At 41.6% G+C, this 17,046-nt stretch overlaps 1 protein-coding gene across 9 annotated transcripts in view; it reads right to left on the minus strand.

Moving 5' to 3' along the window:
* The window catches only part of unc13a (unc-13 homolog A (C. elegans)), a 51,685-nt gene that overhangs the window by 3,986 nt on the left and 30,653 nt on the right, over positions 1-17,046 (minus strand). For 3 of the 9 annotated variants that reach the window (XM_034216204.1, XM_034216201.1, XM_034216198.1), the window contains 14 exons: positions 14,850-14,993; positions 14,648-14,725; positions 14,368-14,445; positions 14,077-14,165; positions 13,809-13,955; positions 13,277-13,400; positions 11,985-11,990; positions 9,882-9,911; positions 8,455-8,511; positions 8,257-8,337; positions 7,465-7,612; positions 6,655-6,711; positions 1,712-1,804; positions 200-359 (listed from right to left, as the gene is read on the minus strand). In XM_034216204.1, coding sequence (XP_034072095.1) covers positions 200-359; positions 1,712-1,804; positions 6,655-6,711; positions 7,465-7,612; positions 8,257-8,337; positions 8,455-8,511; positions 9,882-9,911; positions 11,985-11,990; positions 13,277-13,400; positions 13,809-13,955; positions 14,077-14,165; positions 14,368-14,445; positions 14,648-14,725; positions 14,850-14,993 — 1,292 coding nt within the window. Of the gene's footprint in view, positions 1-199; positions 360-1,711; positions 1,805-6,654; positions 6,712-7,464; positions 7,613-8,256; positions 8,338-8,454; positions 8,512-9,881; positions 9,912-9,937; positions 11,991-13,276; positions 13,401-13,808; positions 13,956-14,076; positions 14,166-14,367; positions 14,446-14,647; positions 14,726-14,849; positions 14,994-17,046 lie in introns of those variants that run through there. The other 6 variants (XM_034216206.1, XM_034216203.1, XM_034216199.1 and 3 more) reach the window with 5 other exon arrangements.

Below are 17,046 nucleotides of genomic sequence, written 5' to 3' on the forward strand. Positions count from 1 at the left end.
TGTGTCTTTGTTTTTCTCATAATTTCAACATACTATATACTTTTTCGTGTAGATTTGACATTTCATACTATGACACATTTTCTAATATATTCAACTTAATATCCTGTCTTTTTTTTCAGATCTTTTTTTTTACACTATGAAACCTAACCTTAAAACCTTAAAACAAACAAAAACACAACTCATCAGTATTTCTACTCACAAAATGAAGGATTCATTGTATTTAGGGGCCCAGCTGTTGTTCTTCGACTTGGTGGCGTACTTCCTCTTCTTATCGCTGAGGTGAGGGCCGATGATATAGATCTCCACAAATGGCCGGAATATTCCCTGCGTCTGCCACCTCAGGTCATTGGCAGCCACCACTGAGACGGAGAGAGGGGAGGAGAGTGGGAAGGTGTGGGTGAGAGAAAGCGAGAGAAAGATTCATGAGGAGAAAATGTGTGAACATTTCGGAGCGGTAAAAAAACACAAGTCAACAGAAAATTCAAAAACAAGAAAATGCTGGTCCTCCCTCAGGTGCCATATTCATAATGAGATGAGGGATCATTTATATATTACTTCATTAAAGTCGTATATTTCTTTGCATGCTAAAAGGCATTTATGCCTTTGCCATATGATATTGAATTTAATTATCGTTTAGATTTGTGCAGTCATTAATCCGACATGTGGATCAAGCCATATCAAATATACACTGAACAAAAATATAAACGCAACACTTTTGTTTTTGCTCCCATTTTTCATGAGATGAACTGAAAGATCTAAAACATTTTCTATATACACAAAATAACCATCTCTCTCAAATATTGTTCACAAATCTGAACAAATCTGTGATAGTGAGCACTTCTCCTTTGCCGAGATAATCCATCCCACCTCACAGGTGTGGCATATCAAGATGCTGATTAGACAGCATGATTATTGCACAGGTGTGCCTTAGGCTGGCCACAATAAAAGGCCACTCTGAAACGTGCAGTTTTGCTTTATTGGGGGGGTCTGGGGGGGTCCGAAAACCAGTCAGTATCTGGTGTGAGGGGTAGGGGTAGGGGTAGGGTTAGGGTTAGAGTAATGTTGTGAATTGAGTGGCCTGTGTTCGTCGTCCATACCATACGCCTGCCCATACCATAACCCCACCACCACCATGGGCCACTCGATTCACAACATTACCCTAACCCTAACCCTACCCCTCACACCAGATACTGACTGGTTTGAGATATTTGAGAGAAATGGTTATTTTGTGTATATAGAAAATGTTTTAGATCTTTGAGTTCATCTCATGAAAAACGGGAGCAAAAACAAAAGTGTTGCGTTTATATTTTTGTTCAGTGTAGTTTGATTCAATGTTTTAAAACAATATAATGTGATATTTTCCTCAGTGGTTTAGTACTTTTTTCTAAACACCGTATATCTTGCAGCAGAGTATAAAGAATATCTTGACACTACAACCTGTTTACAGACTGTATAATGTAAAACAAACTGGTCATATTTCATACAACTGATAGAGATACACCCAGGTCAAAATCAATGTGCCTGCTTATTCAAAAGATTTCAATGCCATCACATGCTCTTTATTAGTGTTTTCCACTTCATCCACTGATCATCTCTAATTGAGTTGGATCTGTTGACATGCAACTCAGTAGCTGTTCTGATCTCATTCATAGGACTTTTAGGAAAAAGTTATTAAGTTGTGTTATCGTGAGTATGACAAGTAGTCCATTACCTTTCACTGTGACCTTGTGCTCTCCTGTGTTAGGATGGGTGAAAATCTCTACATGGATGGACACCTCTCCGACAGCATCGTCCACTCCAGATCCTGAGGGGACAGACAGAGAGTCAGGCTTTCCCCTTTAAGCCTTCAAATGTGGAAACATGGACTCCTCTTGCTTCTCTCTCAGACCAAACACTCCCACATACCACTGGGCCCAGATCGTCCTCCTCATTTTGAAAGGTTACAGAACAATTCCATTTCAATTTAATAAAGTGAACATTGAAATGGATTTGACTCAAACCTTTTGGATATTAAACGGAATATTGAATATGCGCACATTTGTTTAAACAATGAACTAATCACTTTGTAACAGGAGGACGTAAACGTAGGCGTAGTGATCTGTTGGTGCAGCTGTTGTGGTCTCGAAGTGGAAAGACAGAGCTGCTATGAGTGGGCAAACGATTTAAAGGTAGTTTCAGTAATTCTCTGTAATGCATTTCAAATATTTTCTACAGAAGCTTCCTGTATTAAGCCACGACGTAGTTTTTTTCTCAAATTATTTGACACACTATGTGTTTTTTTCTGATATTATAACATAATATATTCTAGGGGTGCACCGAATGGGAAATTCTTGGCCGAAACCGATACCGAAAATAGGAAACAGTTGGCCGAAAACCGAATGCCGAAAGGCCGAAAATGATTAATAGAAATATATATATATATAATGTATACATTTTTTTACCAATGTTGTTCAGCTACCTGATTATGGAAATAGACATGATTATGGCAAAACTTAAATAATAATCACTATTATGGGTCCATAAAACATTTATTCAGCACTTTTGAATGCATACAGTACATTTATATATGTCATGTATTATTGCTAAAAAACATTATATCGCAGTCTTAGTGTCGCCAACTCGTTTCTAATATGCAAAGACAACAAATGCGTCTATGATGTATTTTCGATCAGACGAGATCTCTCCCCCGTCTGTGTGCGAGGGGGCGTGGCAGTTTACACACACGCAGCTGCTACATGCAGCGGAGCACACTGCGGAGATGGCGGAGAGAACGCGCTCCGAGGTGTGGTTAAACGTTACCCGTCTCGGTGTGGAGAATACTTGTTACCATAAGTGCAATAAGAGTTTAGCATGTAAGCACGAGCAATTTGTCTAAACATTTAGCAAAAGTGCACCGCATGCAGACGGAGGAATGTACCGGGTTCGACCGTCTTTCTAGCAGCTCTGTAGCTCCATCCACGAGTAACGTTTCCACGTCAGGTGTTATGTATGCTAGCAGCAACACACGGAGTTAACTACATTATACAAACATGGGTTAATGATTAGAGGAAACTGAGTTATTTAGTTTGTTAAAATTTCAGCTATTCTGTTTACAGTCTGTCATCAGATTATGTAATACGATTTGTTAAAGGCTCAGTGCAATCTCGATGACAAAGGTCAATGTTCCCCCCCCCTGTGAGCCAGCCGCGAGCATGGTCGCCGCGTCTTTATTACGTCATCACAACAACACGTTAGGTTACCAACGTAAGCCTGTTCTGACATTCGGTGATATTTTTTCGGTGCTAAAACCCTTTCGGCCGAAAGCCGAAAGGGCCTTTTTAACCATTTTCGGCCGATAATTTTCGGTGGCCGAATATTCGGTGCATCCCTAATATATTCTGCCATATTTTTTACATACTATACTTTACAATTGTTTTGACAAACTATACTATGTCTATTTTTCTGATATTTTCAACATACTATACATACTTTTGCCCTGACCTGAAACAACTTTTAGTTTTTCCAGTAAGGCAACAACTGAATAGCCTTCAGATTCAGCGATTGAAAGGCGATCATTAGGATCAGTGAGGACGGTCATTTGTGCCCACTCATAGATGCAAGTTGTCTGTTTGGATGCAGGGTGGTTATTTAGAGGCAGAGAAGAAGCTGGGGAAAGTAAACCCACAGTGTGGTTTTCCTGACATGCTCAGATGGATCGACACAGGTGGACACACCCATTACTTGGTAAACCTTTTTTTACCCAAGCATGGAAAAAGGAGGGGCAATAAAGGAGAAGAAGCGTGCGAAGAGAGAAGCACCACAGCCTCTCAGTGAAAAACGGCATCACTGATATCCTTCCCAATAATGTGTGATGAGCATCTGGAGGACTTAAAATGAAGTTCCAGGTCAATATCCTCTATCTACGCCAAGGAGGATATGATGTCAGTGGGGTTTGTTTATCTACTTGTCAGCAGGAATACAGAAAAAGCGTCCGATTTGTATGAATCGTGTAAGAGGGTAGCATGAGCCAAAGAGAACTATTATTAACATACATTTTGGACCCAAATGATGTCCAAAGCCATAGCCTTGGCCAAGGCCGGCTCTCTTGATTGCCCTCCAAATATAAATGTACTCTTTCATTAATATTAATGTTTTTCCCTGTTTTCCCTATACATTGGACAGTATTGAATGTCTGTATGTCCTGTAAGTGTAATACAAGTGTTGTATGGTGTACAGGTTGTAAAGACCTTCGAGGAGTTTTCTCTGTATAAATGAATTGTAAGGACAGGACTTACATTTTACTTATATTATTCAAACGAATGGTTAAAGTCAGAGATATCTTTGCATTTAAAGCCTAATATATATAACTTTGGGTCGGCTCACCCCGATCCAAGATAATTCAACTCTGCACCCTGGCTCAAGTTCAGCTCTTGGTTTGGTTTGGCTCTATACTTCTAGCTGTAAGACTATTTTAGGATAAAGAAGATAGTGATGGCTCCACTCACACCCCAACTCTTTTGTCTGGGAGGGAGAAGGTGGACAATTCATTCCTTAGTTTGTGTTTTTATGCTGCAAGTGGTCCAGAATATCCTATCCACAAGGATATGATGACAGATGGGCATACATTTTCAATGTTTTAATTAGTGTCTTCACTTTGTCAACGGTATCTCTGTGGCGCTACCAGCAGCCTGTGTGTGTGTGTGTGTTTCCAACCAGCCGCCCACTAAACAAGGTGTCTGTGGGAGTTAGACGGCAGTGTGTTCCTGGCATGCAGCTCTCTGCATCTCTCCAGGGAGCATTATGGGATTGTTGGTCTCGCTGCCAACGGGACCAAAGGGAGCAACAGTCATCCATCTGGGCTCGTCTACTCTATGGACGACATCCATAAAAGATGAGAAAGAAACTGTTCTGGCTGGGAGGCAGGAATATGTTGCCAGGAGTAAGCAGGTTTTTCTTTTCCAATAAACACTGCATTCAGACGGGCACATTTCCCCAACATATTGGAAATCTTCACCATAATGTACATTAAATGTCAAACTCGAGCTGTGATTGAGTCAAAGCATCACCAAAGTTGACGCATAAATATGAATTACCTTTGATTATTTCTATTACAAATCATTCAGCTCATAGTATGTAAGGATGACAGTCATCCAAGCTATGGTGGAGATAAAAAGAATGAAACTCCACTCAGCCTCAAACAGTCATGCTGCTCTAATCATCTACTCTAAAAACTATCCAGAGAAAGCTGCTTGGCAGGAAGTTCATTTGCATCCTTACAGTCAAGGACATCTAGCAGCTGTTGGGAAGGATGAAGACACTTTGTATACCATGTATACCTTCACTATGGGGACAGAGACATTTCATAAGCATGAACACCTAACTGGAAATGTCATGTTAGAATGTATAGCCACTGAGACGATATCAATACACATTTTTTACTTTAAAACCGTCCGAATGTCTGAGTAAAAATGTGTGGACTGAACTGCCCCGTGATGAGACCTTCTATCAGGTTATAGTCTGTCCGTCATGCGATCCAAAACAAAGCAACTAGGGTTACACAATTACAGACTTATAATTGAGTATAAACAAAGCACAAATGCTGTGTTGTTTTGAGTTTCTACGTGTAATTGTCAGCAATATTCTGCTGCATATACTGCCTTCGTGCATATCTCATTGGCTTCTGTCCAGAGGAAATAACACAACTTGTTATGCAATATATATTTTATAAGTCTTTTTTGCCTTCACCACTTTGCATAGCACTGTCAGTGTGCTGGAGCTTTTGCAGCTCCAACTAAAGTGCTTCTGTGTGAGTGTTTGAGAGTCAAACCTTTCCATACTAATCTAAAGTGACAGAAATCAGACCACATGACCTGAGGGACTATTTCTGATTGGCTCAATCTGTGTAGCGAGGGGGGGGTTGAGTTGGGCACCCCTTCTCATCGTGCTGCACGTGGGAGTTATTTGTGTGTGTTTTAACGTGTATGTGTCTGTTTGTGTGTGATGAGCAAGCGAGGACAGGGAGCCCTCCCAGACAAAAATGAGCCATCATAATTCTTCATAATAATCCTAATCCTCTCCATCAGCGTCTTTAAACACTGGCAGGGGTGGGAGCGTCGGGGGGGGGGGGGAAAGGATTTCTTCTCGGTTTTCCTCGCTGGGAGAAGACGACACAGTGTGCTTCTGCTTCAACAACCTTAAGGACAGTCTCACCCAATCACATTGTCACTTTTCCTCTCGTCCACGTGTACACACACTCGCTCAGCCCTCGGGCCTCTCTGGGTGACATCATGCTGGGTCAGGATTCCTTCACACTTTAATGCATTTCCATTCTTTTGGTCTGATGTCAGCGCATCATGCTTTAGTGTCTGCTCATACATACACTCCATTGCGTATGTATTCAGTGCAGTTCCTTACAGACAGACATCAGTGTGTACATGACATGCTTTGATGCATAAAGTCTATGTCCTCATTGTTACGATGATGCATGTACAGTATGTGTGTGCAGAGAGGCAGGGATAGATCAATCGGTGCATTGTGTTTGTCTGTTGAGATGAGTTTGAGCAGGCAGGGGGGTTTTGGGATGCACATGGGGTGGGGTGGAAGGAGTTGGGCTTTGGTCTGGAGGCTTTCTGGTGGTCCTTGATGTCTCAGGCCCTGAACCTGAATGCCACATACCCTTTTCTGGGTAAACATCCTCACTAGTGGTGAACCTCACCCCCTTCCCGCCGAACACTGGCCCACAGACGGGGCACAAGAAGGGAGTAGACGGAGAAAGAAGAAACGTTTGCAGAGTTGAACGTTAGAATAACAGAGTAGAAAAACAGACAGACAGACATTTATAAGTCTCGTTCCTAGAGTTGGGAGAGAGTCTGATACATTGATTAAACACTCAAATCAGCTCTTTTTAGTTCTTCTGATCTGCTGTGAAATCCTGCAACATGCAAAATGGACTTAGGTTTCCCCCGAAAACCACATGGCATTTTGATAATTCGATTTTCAACGATCATCCGCTCAAATGGCATTTCTACCAGCGGCGCTCGGGGACAGTGTGTCAGCGGCAGCGTTTCCACGAAGATGATGGCTGTTATGTAGCCATCTGACAGTAGGATGGAGGCTGGGCAACAGAATCAAAGAGCGAGAGAAAAAGAGGGGGTGGGTATTTATTTTTCAAATAGCTGTCAGATCGTGTGAAGAATAGCCTCTGTGTTTCCCAAGGCTGGCTACAACGAGACTCAGCATTTCAGATCAGAGAACTGTTGTGCAGCTACAGCCTAGACTTCATGCTCTACAAAGCATGAGTGACATTTGCAGGATATACAGCTCAGCATTTGGGAAAGCCTTGCTTAACACAAACAAGGATTGGCTGACCTCTTTCAGAGAGTTATGTAATGTTAAAATGAAGATACTGCAAATAAAGAGGATTACAAGTCTCCCAAAGAAGGAGAAAGGGAAAAGTGTCACAGAGAGTAAAGATCGTAAGGTTACCTTGTGCGTTTTGTGAGGAGACAAAGGTCTTAATGAGTTTGTCTGTAGCCTGGGTGTAGAGCGACAGGGCGTAGTGCAGAGACAGGAGGTCGGGACTCTTCTCCAGGAAAGTCTTCTTCAGACCCACACCACCAGCATGGAAATATTGCTAAAATACACAAAGACAGAAAAAAGTTATTTAAAATGTAATGCAATGGTTGTTGATTGATCAATAAGATGACTATGCTATTAGTTGATACACAAGAAATCATTCAAAAACTATTTTGATAAAGGCTCTAAATGTGGGTATTAAGAGGCTTTGTGTTATTGTTTATATAAACTGAATATTCTTTTGGTTTTTGACTGTTAATCAGAAAGAACATGAACCAAAAGTTATAATGGTGTTTGTCTTTGTAGCACAAGTTGCTAGAAATGAAGGAATGCTATGCGTTTCCATGGTCATTATTGATTTTATTTGCATATTAGAAAGCCCAAACCATCAATAGAGTTATTTGTAGATCATTTTCAAAAACAATTGCCTCTTAAAACACTTTAGCAGATGTTCCTACATTAGTTATAACGAAACATTTGAGGTTGTAATCACCTAAAAGAATAAATGACTTCGCATTTAAGTCACAAAAGTAAACCTCAGACTCTGACAGATGGGGACTCTATACACCGCATCCTTGTAGAAAACTTCTAGAGCGCAACGCTGAGTTTTAAAAGGCATATATTGTGATTAATGTCATTTCCACTAACCATAAATATGTATTTGTAAAACATTGAACATGGCTCCTAACAGTGAGTTTCTACCTTGATGGTGTCCAGGGCCAGCTCTATCACTGCGCACTGCTTCGGGGAGAGTGCTTTAGCTTCCTCTCGAACCATGTGCTCCTGAACACGGACAACAATAGAAGCACAGAACAAAAGGATCCATTAGTCCATTTCTTTTTTCTAGGCAATTAGAGATCAGTCTTGATCTGAAGTACCGTCAGAGAAAATAAAAAGCACCTTCAGTTTGGACAGCTGTCCCAGCTCCTTGGCGGCGTTAAAGATGAGCTGAGTGCCCTGCAAGAGACAGATAGAAGAAAGGTAGACAGAAAGAAGGAGAAGAGTATTGTTATTATCAGGACAACGCATGGCAGCAGTAAAAGGCTTAGTGTCACACAGAGGACAGCGACATTCCTGACACACACATTCATGAACAGACAGTCACTCTAAACCGCCAAAGGTACTTTTTCCTTTAAGTGCTTTATCAAACTTTTCTGTGATTCATTTATTGCAAAACATTTCACTCTATATACACACACACACACACACACACACACACACACACACACACACACACACACACACACACACACACACACACACACACACACACACACACACACACACACACACACACACACACACACACACACACACACACACACACACACACACACACACACACACACACACACACACACACACACACACACACACACACACACACACACACACACACACACACACACACACACACACACACACACACACACACACACACACACACACACACACCACAAAGAGAAAGTGGTTCAGCTCATAGTAAGAAAGAAGACACACTAGTGCAATCTTGACACACGTGCAGACACACACAAACATAAACGCTCACACACACTGTGGTGTACGCAGGTATTTCCTGGATGTCCAGCCTGATGTGAAACTCTGGTAAGAGCATATTTATTCACTATACAGAATGTGACCTTTAAATGATATCCTTGGTTACAGCCTTAAGCATGAAATAATATTTGATTATATAGTGTTTAAGGCTAAAACATATTCAATATTGTTTAAAATACCATCACACATTGAAACTGTGATGTTCAACTTAATTAAACTAAATTCAAATACTAGATTTAGGCTTTACAGCCACCTTTTACGGCTACATGATGTCAAACTGACAGCACACTTCTGCGGCTAAATAGACCATAAGCCACAGGTTCAAATGCCAACCGTCACTTACTTTGCCTCATGTGGCTCATTAAGCTCAGCCGCTTTTACTCGCAAAGCAATTTTCAGCTGAACTACAACCTATTTTTCCGTCTGTGATGCATTGCTGCCAAAAAACTGCAGATTGTTTTTTTTAAAACTGAGTGGAATTAAGTGACGTTTGACCTATGGATTGTGGTGCGTTAGAGCCGCAAATGGTTGCACGTAGATTAGAGTGTATGACCTGCGGTGAGGCTGGGAGAGCAGGCAGCTACTGCTACAGCATTACTCACACCATATAAACAGCACTAAAGAGGGATGTTGTGTAAAAACAAAAGTGAAAAATCAATATTTCAACTGCTTTGTTTGACTGGCGAGCTGAGGGAGCGAGACGAAGACACGGAGAAAATACATAGAGGAGGGAGACAAGACACATTGATCTAAAGGGGTTTAGTCCTTACATCACTGTGAGAAGCATTCTTCAGCCTCCCCTGCAAAGAGAGCATGTGGTTAATACTTCAAGCGGAGGCCCTGCAGTCTGACTTCACTCTCATTGGCTAAATGACAATATGCAATCAAAAGTGCATAATGTTGTTTTGCAAAATGTAGAAAATGTACTCTTAACTGCCTGGAGATGTCAGGTCCTTTCAGGTAGTTAATTAGCTTTCACTTCAAAGCAACAGCATCACATTTTGTGCTTTCTCGCAAAACAAAGACAACATAGTTTAACAAATCACCTGCTGGCAGAGCAGAGAGGTTAGCATTTATGCTGACAGGAGTAAATGGATTCTGTCAAAACTTGCTTTCGCTGCATGTTGAAATCCATTAGTGTGCTTTTTTACGAGAGGCTACATTTACAAGACAGCACTTATAAAGTCAGATATGAGGTCAGGTCACTAGTAATACGTTTACATGCTAATTACTTGAGTAACGATCCAAAAGTTACTAAAAACACATGATGATATCCAATGTCATCATGATAACAACCATCCTATTCATTACATACAAATACATGAATGTGTAATAGAAAACTTTTTATAACATTTTGCAGAAATACGCTTATTGCACGCATGCCGAGGATGACAGAGAGGAATATTTTAGTTTAGCATACAGCTTGAAAACAAATGGGAAAGGTAAACTAAGCTAATCTACTCCCGGCTCTCGCTCTACACTTATTGCAAAGATATGAAAGTAGTATGAATAATCTTATCTTACTTTAGACACGAAAGCAAATAAGACTAATTAACTAAATGTTCTTCTAAAGGAGAAGAGATCAAACTCTAGTTGTAGTTTGTGGTGTAGAGTAAACATTATAAAGATTAAAGGACCCAACTGTATAAACTGTATTACTTATCGTACTGATACAAAAATAATAATGTTCCTTATTATTATTGAACAGTGTGACGTTGCTTATTAAACTATAGTAAATACACTATATATGTTTACAACCAGTGGTTACAGTTGATAATAAACAATTTAAAAAACGCTGCAGATCATTTGAACAGATTAACACGCATCACTAACACAGGACTTCCTGTGCTTCTAAAGTAAAACACAGAATAGAAATTCAACACAGTCTTATTTTAAACTAGATACTTTGTTATATTCTGTAGGAGTCATACAACATAACTTTAAGACATTGAGAGTATTTTTTGCATAGGTCATTGAATGCACCGTTTTTAACCAACTTTACCTCAAACCAGAAAAGTCATTCTGTACATCGAAAACAGTGACATAATCCCAGCATTTCAATCAGCATAGTAACAACAGAACATGAAATCAAACCAGGACAGACCAACATGACAGGTCTGCAGAGACATACAGTACAGTGTTGTACAGTATACTGAGAAAAGACTGCAGTGTTGAAATAGATCAGATGCAAGCAACAAACCCACAGTGGGCGGTGGAAAGGGGGACACATTTCAAACAGGTGGGGACAGTAGGGGAAGGGCGGAGGTTATCAGAAGGAGGAAAAGGGGCTGGGGGGGGGGGGGCAGGACACTGGATACCGAGCCACCGAGAGATCATCAGAGTCACCCCACCAGAGTCCCAGTAAAAGGACACAATGCATGAGAAGAATCAAGGCAAGACCGGGCGCAAGAGAGGAGTACCACTTCCTGTTTGAGGAGAGTGTTCAGGAAGAGGACAGCAAAGGAGAGGGGCACTGATTGGTGGAGATTATTGAGAGGGGTGTGGGACCTATCAAAACCAGTCAGGAATGCACCATGCTTCTGTCTTCTCAAAAGAGAGACAGCGTTGGAAGAAGGAAAAAGAAGAGGGAGCAGAAAATGAGAGAAGTGATGAGGAAGACTAGAGTGGAGTACAGACGAGGAAGAAGAAGAAAAGGAGAAGAAGAAAAAGAAGAAGTGGAGAAAAGAAAAGAGATGAGGAAGAAAAGGAAGGAGGAGAAACCACAGCAGAGGAGGAAAAAGACAGGTTTGAAAGTGAAAAGGGAGAGGGTGTGATGTGGGGTAAAAAACAGGGGAAGATCGCAGCCACATATAGCAGAGAACCAACCACCGTGGACGGACAGACAGACACACACGCAGGAGTGCTGTACTTACAATCATCTGTGGAAGAAGAGCGGTGGGAGCGGGATGTAATTGTAATCACAACGACAACAACCAGAGAGAAGGGTCAGTCAAAGCTGCAAAGAGCCCCACATCAATCAAAAAACACAAGTTTGGGCCTCAGTGCTGGAGGGACGTGGACCAATTGGGACCTGTCTAAAGCCTGGACTTATAGTACAGGTCAGGAAGTGAGAGGGGCCAGCGAATTAATAACTTTAAGACAGCAACATTTAAAAGAATAGAAGATATAAGAGTTATAGCTTTTCTTAGCAACTTCAAATGGATAAATATCTATGACAGAGATGATTATGTGGCATTTGCGTAAGTCCAATATATCCTGTTTTTGTTGCTCTTTCCTTTTTCTAATTGGATGAACTCATTGGAACAGGGGCTAAGTGCTTACCAATGGCTACTGAGGCTCAACCAGTTGTGTAGATAACTGGCTTTTGCTGTAAATGGTGAACAGAGATCAATAATCACCTTATTATCAGTGACATGAGGCTCTTTAGTTAATAACCAAACACAAATAAGAACACATATATCCAAAAACAAAAGAAAACAAGAGGCTGCTTTCCAAAATGTTTGATTCTTTTTGAAAGTGGGCCGGATCCTTCGGGCAAAAATATTTCTGCCACTCTGATATGAGTTACTCATAAATCAGAAATCTCTCAGGATAATTGTTGTCTGACATACTGGAGAGCAGCCATGAGCTGGTGTTAGAATGATATGGTGCACTCCTTTTGTATTTTTAACCCAGGGTTTCATCTTGATTGTTTGGATAAATGAAGGCACTGGGGGCGATGCTAAATATAAAGTGTGGAAAGGAAGCCATATGTATAGAAAAAGTAGATTGATCATTTGTTTATAAGGGGGCCATCTTAAATCACAACACACACACAAAATGTCTGCCTTTGTATTCCCTTCCTTGTTCTCCATCTCCTCCTCTTGGAGGTGTGTGTAAGTATGTATTTGTGCATGCTTGGAAGTACGTGTGTCACATGTTTTGTCCATTCCTTTTTTTATATCTACCTTATTAACTGGTCATCATCGGACCAAATATTTGTGGTCACTTAAACAAAATAATCAGTAAGCTTTCTGGGAAACAGATCCCTTGAATGTGTGTGTGTGTGTGTGCATGAACAGATCCTCACTAAACATGTTCTTGCATGTACAGCAGGCACAGGGTGCAATGAGTGCAGACATGTGTGGCTCAGCAGCATTTCTGTGTGTATTTGTACGACTTAGTGTTTCTGTGTGTGTGTGTTCGTTCGTCTGTTCACTCTCACCGTTTGGTCCGTGAGTGGCGGCAGGACAATGGTCTTCTCCATGGTGTTCATCACCAGCTTCCACAGCTCCTTCAACACACGTTTCAGCACTGTCTTCTCACAGATCTTAGCAAACAGAGTCAGGCTGGCAGGAGGGCGAGACAGGAGAGAGGAAGGAGCGATGAATAATAAGCAGCAGAAGGAGGCGACCGCGGATTTAAAATCCCTAGCTTGAAGGCTTGTCAGAAAAGCCCAGAAGCTCAGATTTTGGGGAATTTATCTCCTGATTATACTTACCTAGAGTAAGGCAATGCCTTTCTTAGTCCTTCTTATGTCTCTGTTTGAGCAATAATGTTAGCTTAAGAAAATCCATTACATGTCTATAAAATAAAGTTAAAATGTATTCCCCAACATCAGACATCCACCAGACCATTACAATTGTATTAAGAGACAAAACTGTGTCCATTGTTGTGTTTGCATAACCTATCACTATTTCTAAGTGGGCAAAATAATTTTCCCATTTAGATTCTATTAAAATAACAGACTGCCTCACTTGCTGTCAAGGAACTCCATGATAGGCTGCAGGACGTTGTCGGCATCCTGGGCCACGCTGCTGGCGTTTCCCACATTCGAGGTTCCCTTCACCTGAGCCAAGATGTCTCCCATCTGCTTCACATTCTCCTCTATGTGAGGCTGGAAACTACAAGGGAAAAGTACAAAGAGATATTAACAAAGTCTGCATCGTCAGTAAATCTCAAAATATACATCACATTAATGTCAAACTCTTGCATGAATGACTTTGTGTGTGAGCGTGTTATTACCTGACAGCAAAGACCCTGCTGAGATCATCCATGACATTGTTGAGCTTAATCTGCAAGTCCTTAAGAAAATCGCTGGCTTCCACACACAGCTAAAGTACGGATATGGAAACACAGAGCTGGTTATGTGATTGGCCAGAGAGTTTTGCAATAATAATACCCCTTATGGACACATTTGGGACTGTCTGGATATGGCAATTGTGACCAAATACCAATAAAACAAAAAGTAAGCATGTCAATATTCGGTCGGGATATTGAACTCCAGAGAGGACATTAAAAAAAAAAGTGACTAACATCTTTTCCACCCATAGCTTCAAACATTTTCTCCAGCTGAACCCTCAGCTGTTGGATGTTGTTGATCAGGATACAGGGCTGAGGACAGAAAGACAAATAGATCTTTATCTTGTGGGTACAGGATTCAATAAAACAATCATATAACAACCATGACCTCACTTCACTTAACAACAGTGCTTAACTAAGACTCAAATGTGTATTATACAGAATATTATATATTAGAACTCCAAGAGCTGATTGTGAAAACCCTCACAGACTCAACCAGTTTTCGACCACTTACCACTTTCTCCATGGTGACATAGTTGGCAAACAACTTGGAAATGACATCAGCATAAGATAAGAGCACATTGCTGATGGTCTGAAAGGGTAACAAGAAAGAACAACATGTTATCATCATAAAGCTGTTCTGAAAACAACTTTTAAAGACCAGTTTGTTGTACATTGATTTTGTAAAGTGTGATTTCACTGCAAACTGTATTTACCCTAGCAAATCGCTTCATGTAGTGTCCTACGATCTGTGGATCCGGACACTCTAGCTTCCTGATGATTTCAAAGCTCTGGTTGAGCTGAGAAAACACGTCCACCACCGAGCAGGAGAACAGAGCATGTTCGGATGTGACCTGGAACTGTAGGACAGAAAAGGTGTGCGAGAAGTTTAAAAACTGGGATGAAAATAACTTGGACAAGGCATAAGTGACAATTTATGAGCAGCAGGTGAGAAGATGTGATTTGAGGGGCCTAGTTATATGTGACATCCGGGCCCCTAACACAAAATAGACGGATCATTAGAGACACATTTAAACTGAACCTTTGATATTTTCGATCACATGAACCAAGCGGTAGACCTCTTAGGCCCCGGCCACACGAGGATGAAAACGGCTAAACGCATAGGATTAACGCAAACGCAATCGCAAAAAAGCTTCCGTCCACACCAGAGGTTGCGCTAGACTTTTTCGCTGCCCGTCATTTTGACGGACAGGATCGTAAAACTTCCGTCAAAATCCAGAATTACCCGTCGGCCTTTGGGTGTGGGGAAGCATGCTCGCGAACTGTCAACGGGGGGGGGGGGAGAGACAGTTCACATGCGCCGTGTTATGCATGGCTGCTGCACCTCGCGGGAGCGTGCACAGCGTAAAGCCAAAACTCACAGACATTTCAATGATTTGTACGGCACAGTTAGGTTTGGAAACGGTATAATTTCCTTTTTGGAGGGCATGCATAACACGGCATAACACCGGAGCCTCGCTGCGGGGAAACTTTGGCGCTGTTCCGAGTTTGTTCTAATCTGTCAAAAATGACGGACTGCTTTCAGATTTGTCCGTCATTGTTAAAAAAAACAATAGACGGAAAATATTCGGTTAACGCGACCTCTGGTCCACACGCAATATTCACCGGATAGTGTCTGTCCACACGAGACAGCTCCGTTTAGCTCCAACCGCTGGAGAAGCTGCAGTACATATGCATTCAAGTTTAAATCTTCCGGACAAAATTATAAAAGTGCCGGTCAAAGGTCTTCTTTGTTATTTATTGAGCTTTAAAACAAATGAATAACGAATCTATATAATATAATAATAAAATACACGGAGCCTCTCTTTTTCCTCCCTCTCTTCGGACAGCGTCAGTGTCTGTCTCATGCAGCAGCTGATCCAGTAATGAGTGACCCGGCCGACAGTAAAAATAAACATATTTATAACTAGTGTAGGTAGTTTGAGAGGTGTCTCCGTCCTGTCAGATTAGACTTCACTCGCGTTTATGTCCATATCGAGAGAAAGATAAATAATCTGAATTCAGAGTGCAGTTTACTTTGACGCGGGGGTGAGCAGCAGAGGTGGGGAGAGGCGGGGCTATTGCCTCATCATTATCAGAAAATGATCGTATAGGGCGTCACACGGAGCCGTTGGACCCCCCAGAGCGTTGTCCGCAGTCATTTAGTGCCGTATTCGGTGGTCCTCGTGTGGCCGAACGGTCTATATCACACTAAACAGTAACGCAAACGACCGTTTTCGTCCTCGTGTGGCCGGGGCCTTAGAGCCAACCAGCCATAGAGCGAGTTAGACAGCCATTGGGTGACAGGTGGGAGCTCCTGTCTATCTCCCTGTAACTGGTTAGCTCTTTGTCCCTAATTGGCCGGAGGTGAGTGTGAAGGTGCTCCTCTGGGGAGTCTGGGTAATAAGGTGCAGACGGCTCTCCTGCAGTCAAACTCTAGAATAAGGCCATTAATTCACAATATCCTACTGTCACTGCGGTTCACTGCCGCCTTCAAGGTTCAAGGTTCTTTATTGTCAAACTAACATAGCTACAGAGTAATTATGTCGTTGAAAATCGTAGGTCACAGGCTTCTCCAACAATGCAACACAACAATACAGATAAGCAGACAATATTAACCAATATTAAAATATACTAGTACTTAAGCGCATGCACGCCTAGACCGCACTTCTATAAACTTCCAAAGAGTACTTTGACGGAAACACCCTCTTATCCGAGGAACACGTTCTACTTCAATCTCACGTCTTTCCTGCCGTATCCATGCTTCACTTATTGCCTTTGAAGAATTCAATAAATCACTTTGAGGAGCGGGTAAAGTGTGGGAGGCAGAGCGGCAGAAAGAGGATGACACTTTGGCTGATAACTTTGAGTGTGACAGAGGAAGTACAAAGGATGGATTACAGTAATTCTGCT

Source organism: Gymnodraco acuticeps, unplaced genomic scaffold (assembly GCF_902827175.1).
Source record: "Gymnodraco acuticeps unplaced genomic scaffold, fGymAcu1.1, whole genome shotgun sequence".
Lineage (NCBI taxonomy): Eukaryota > Metazoa > Chordata > Actinopteri > Perciformes > Bathydraconidae > Gymnodraco > Gymnodraco acuticeps.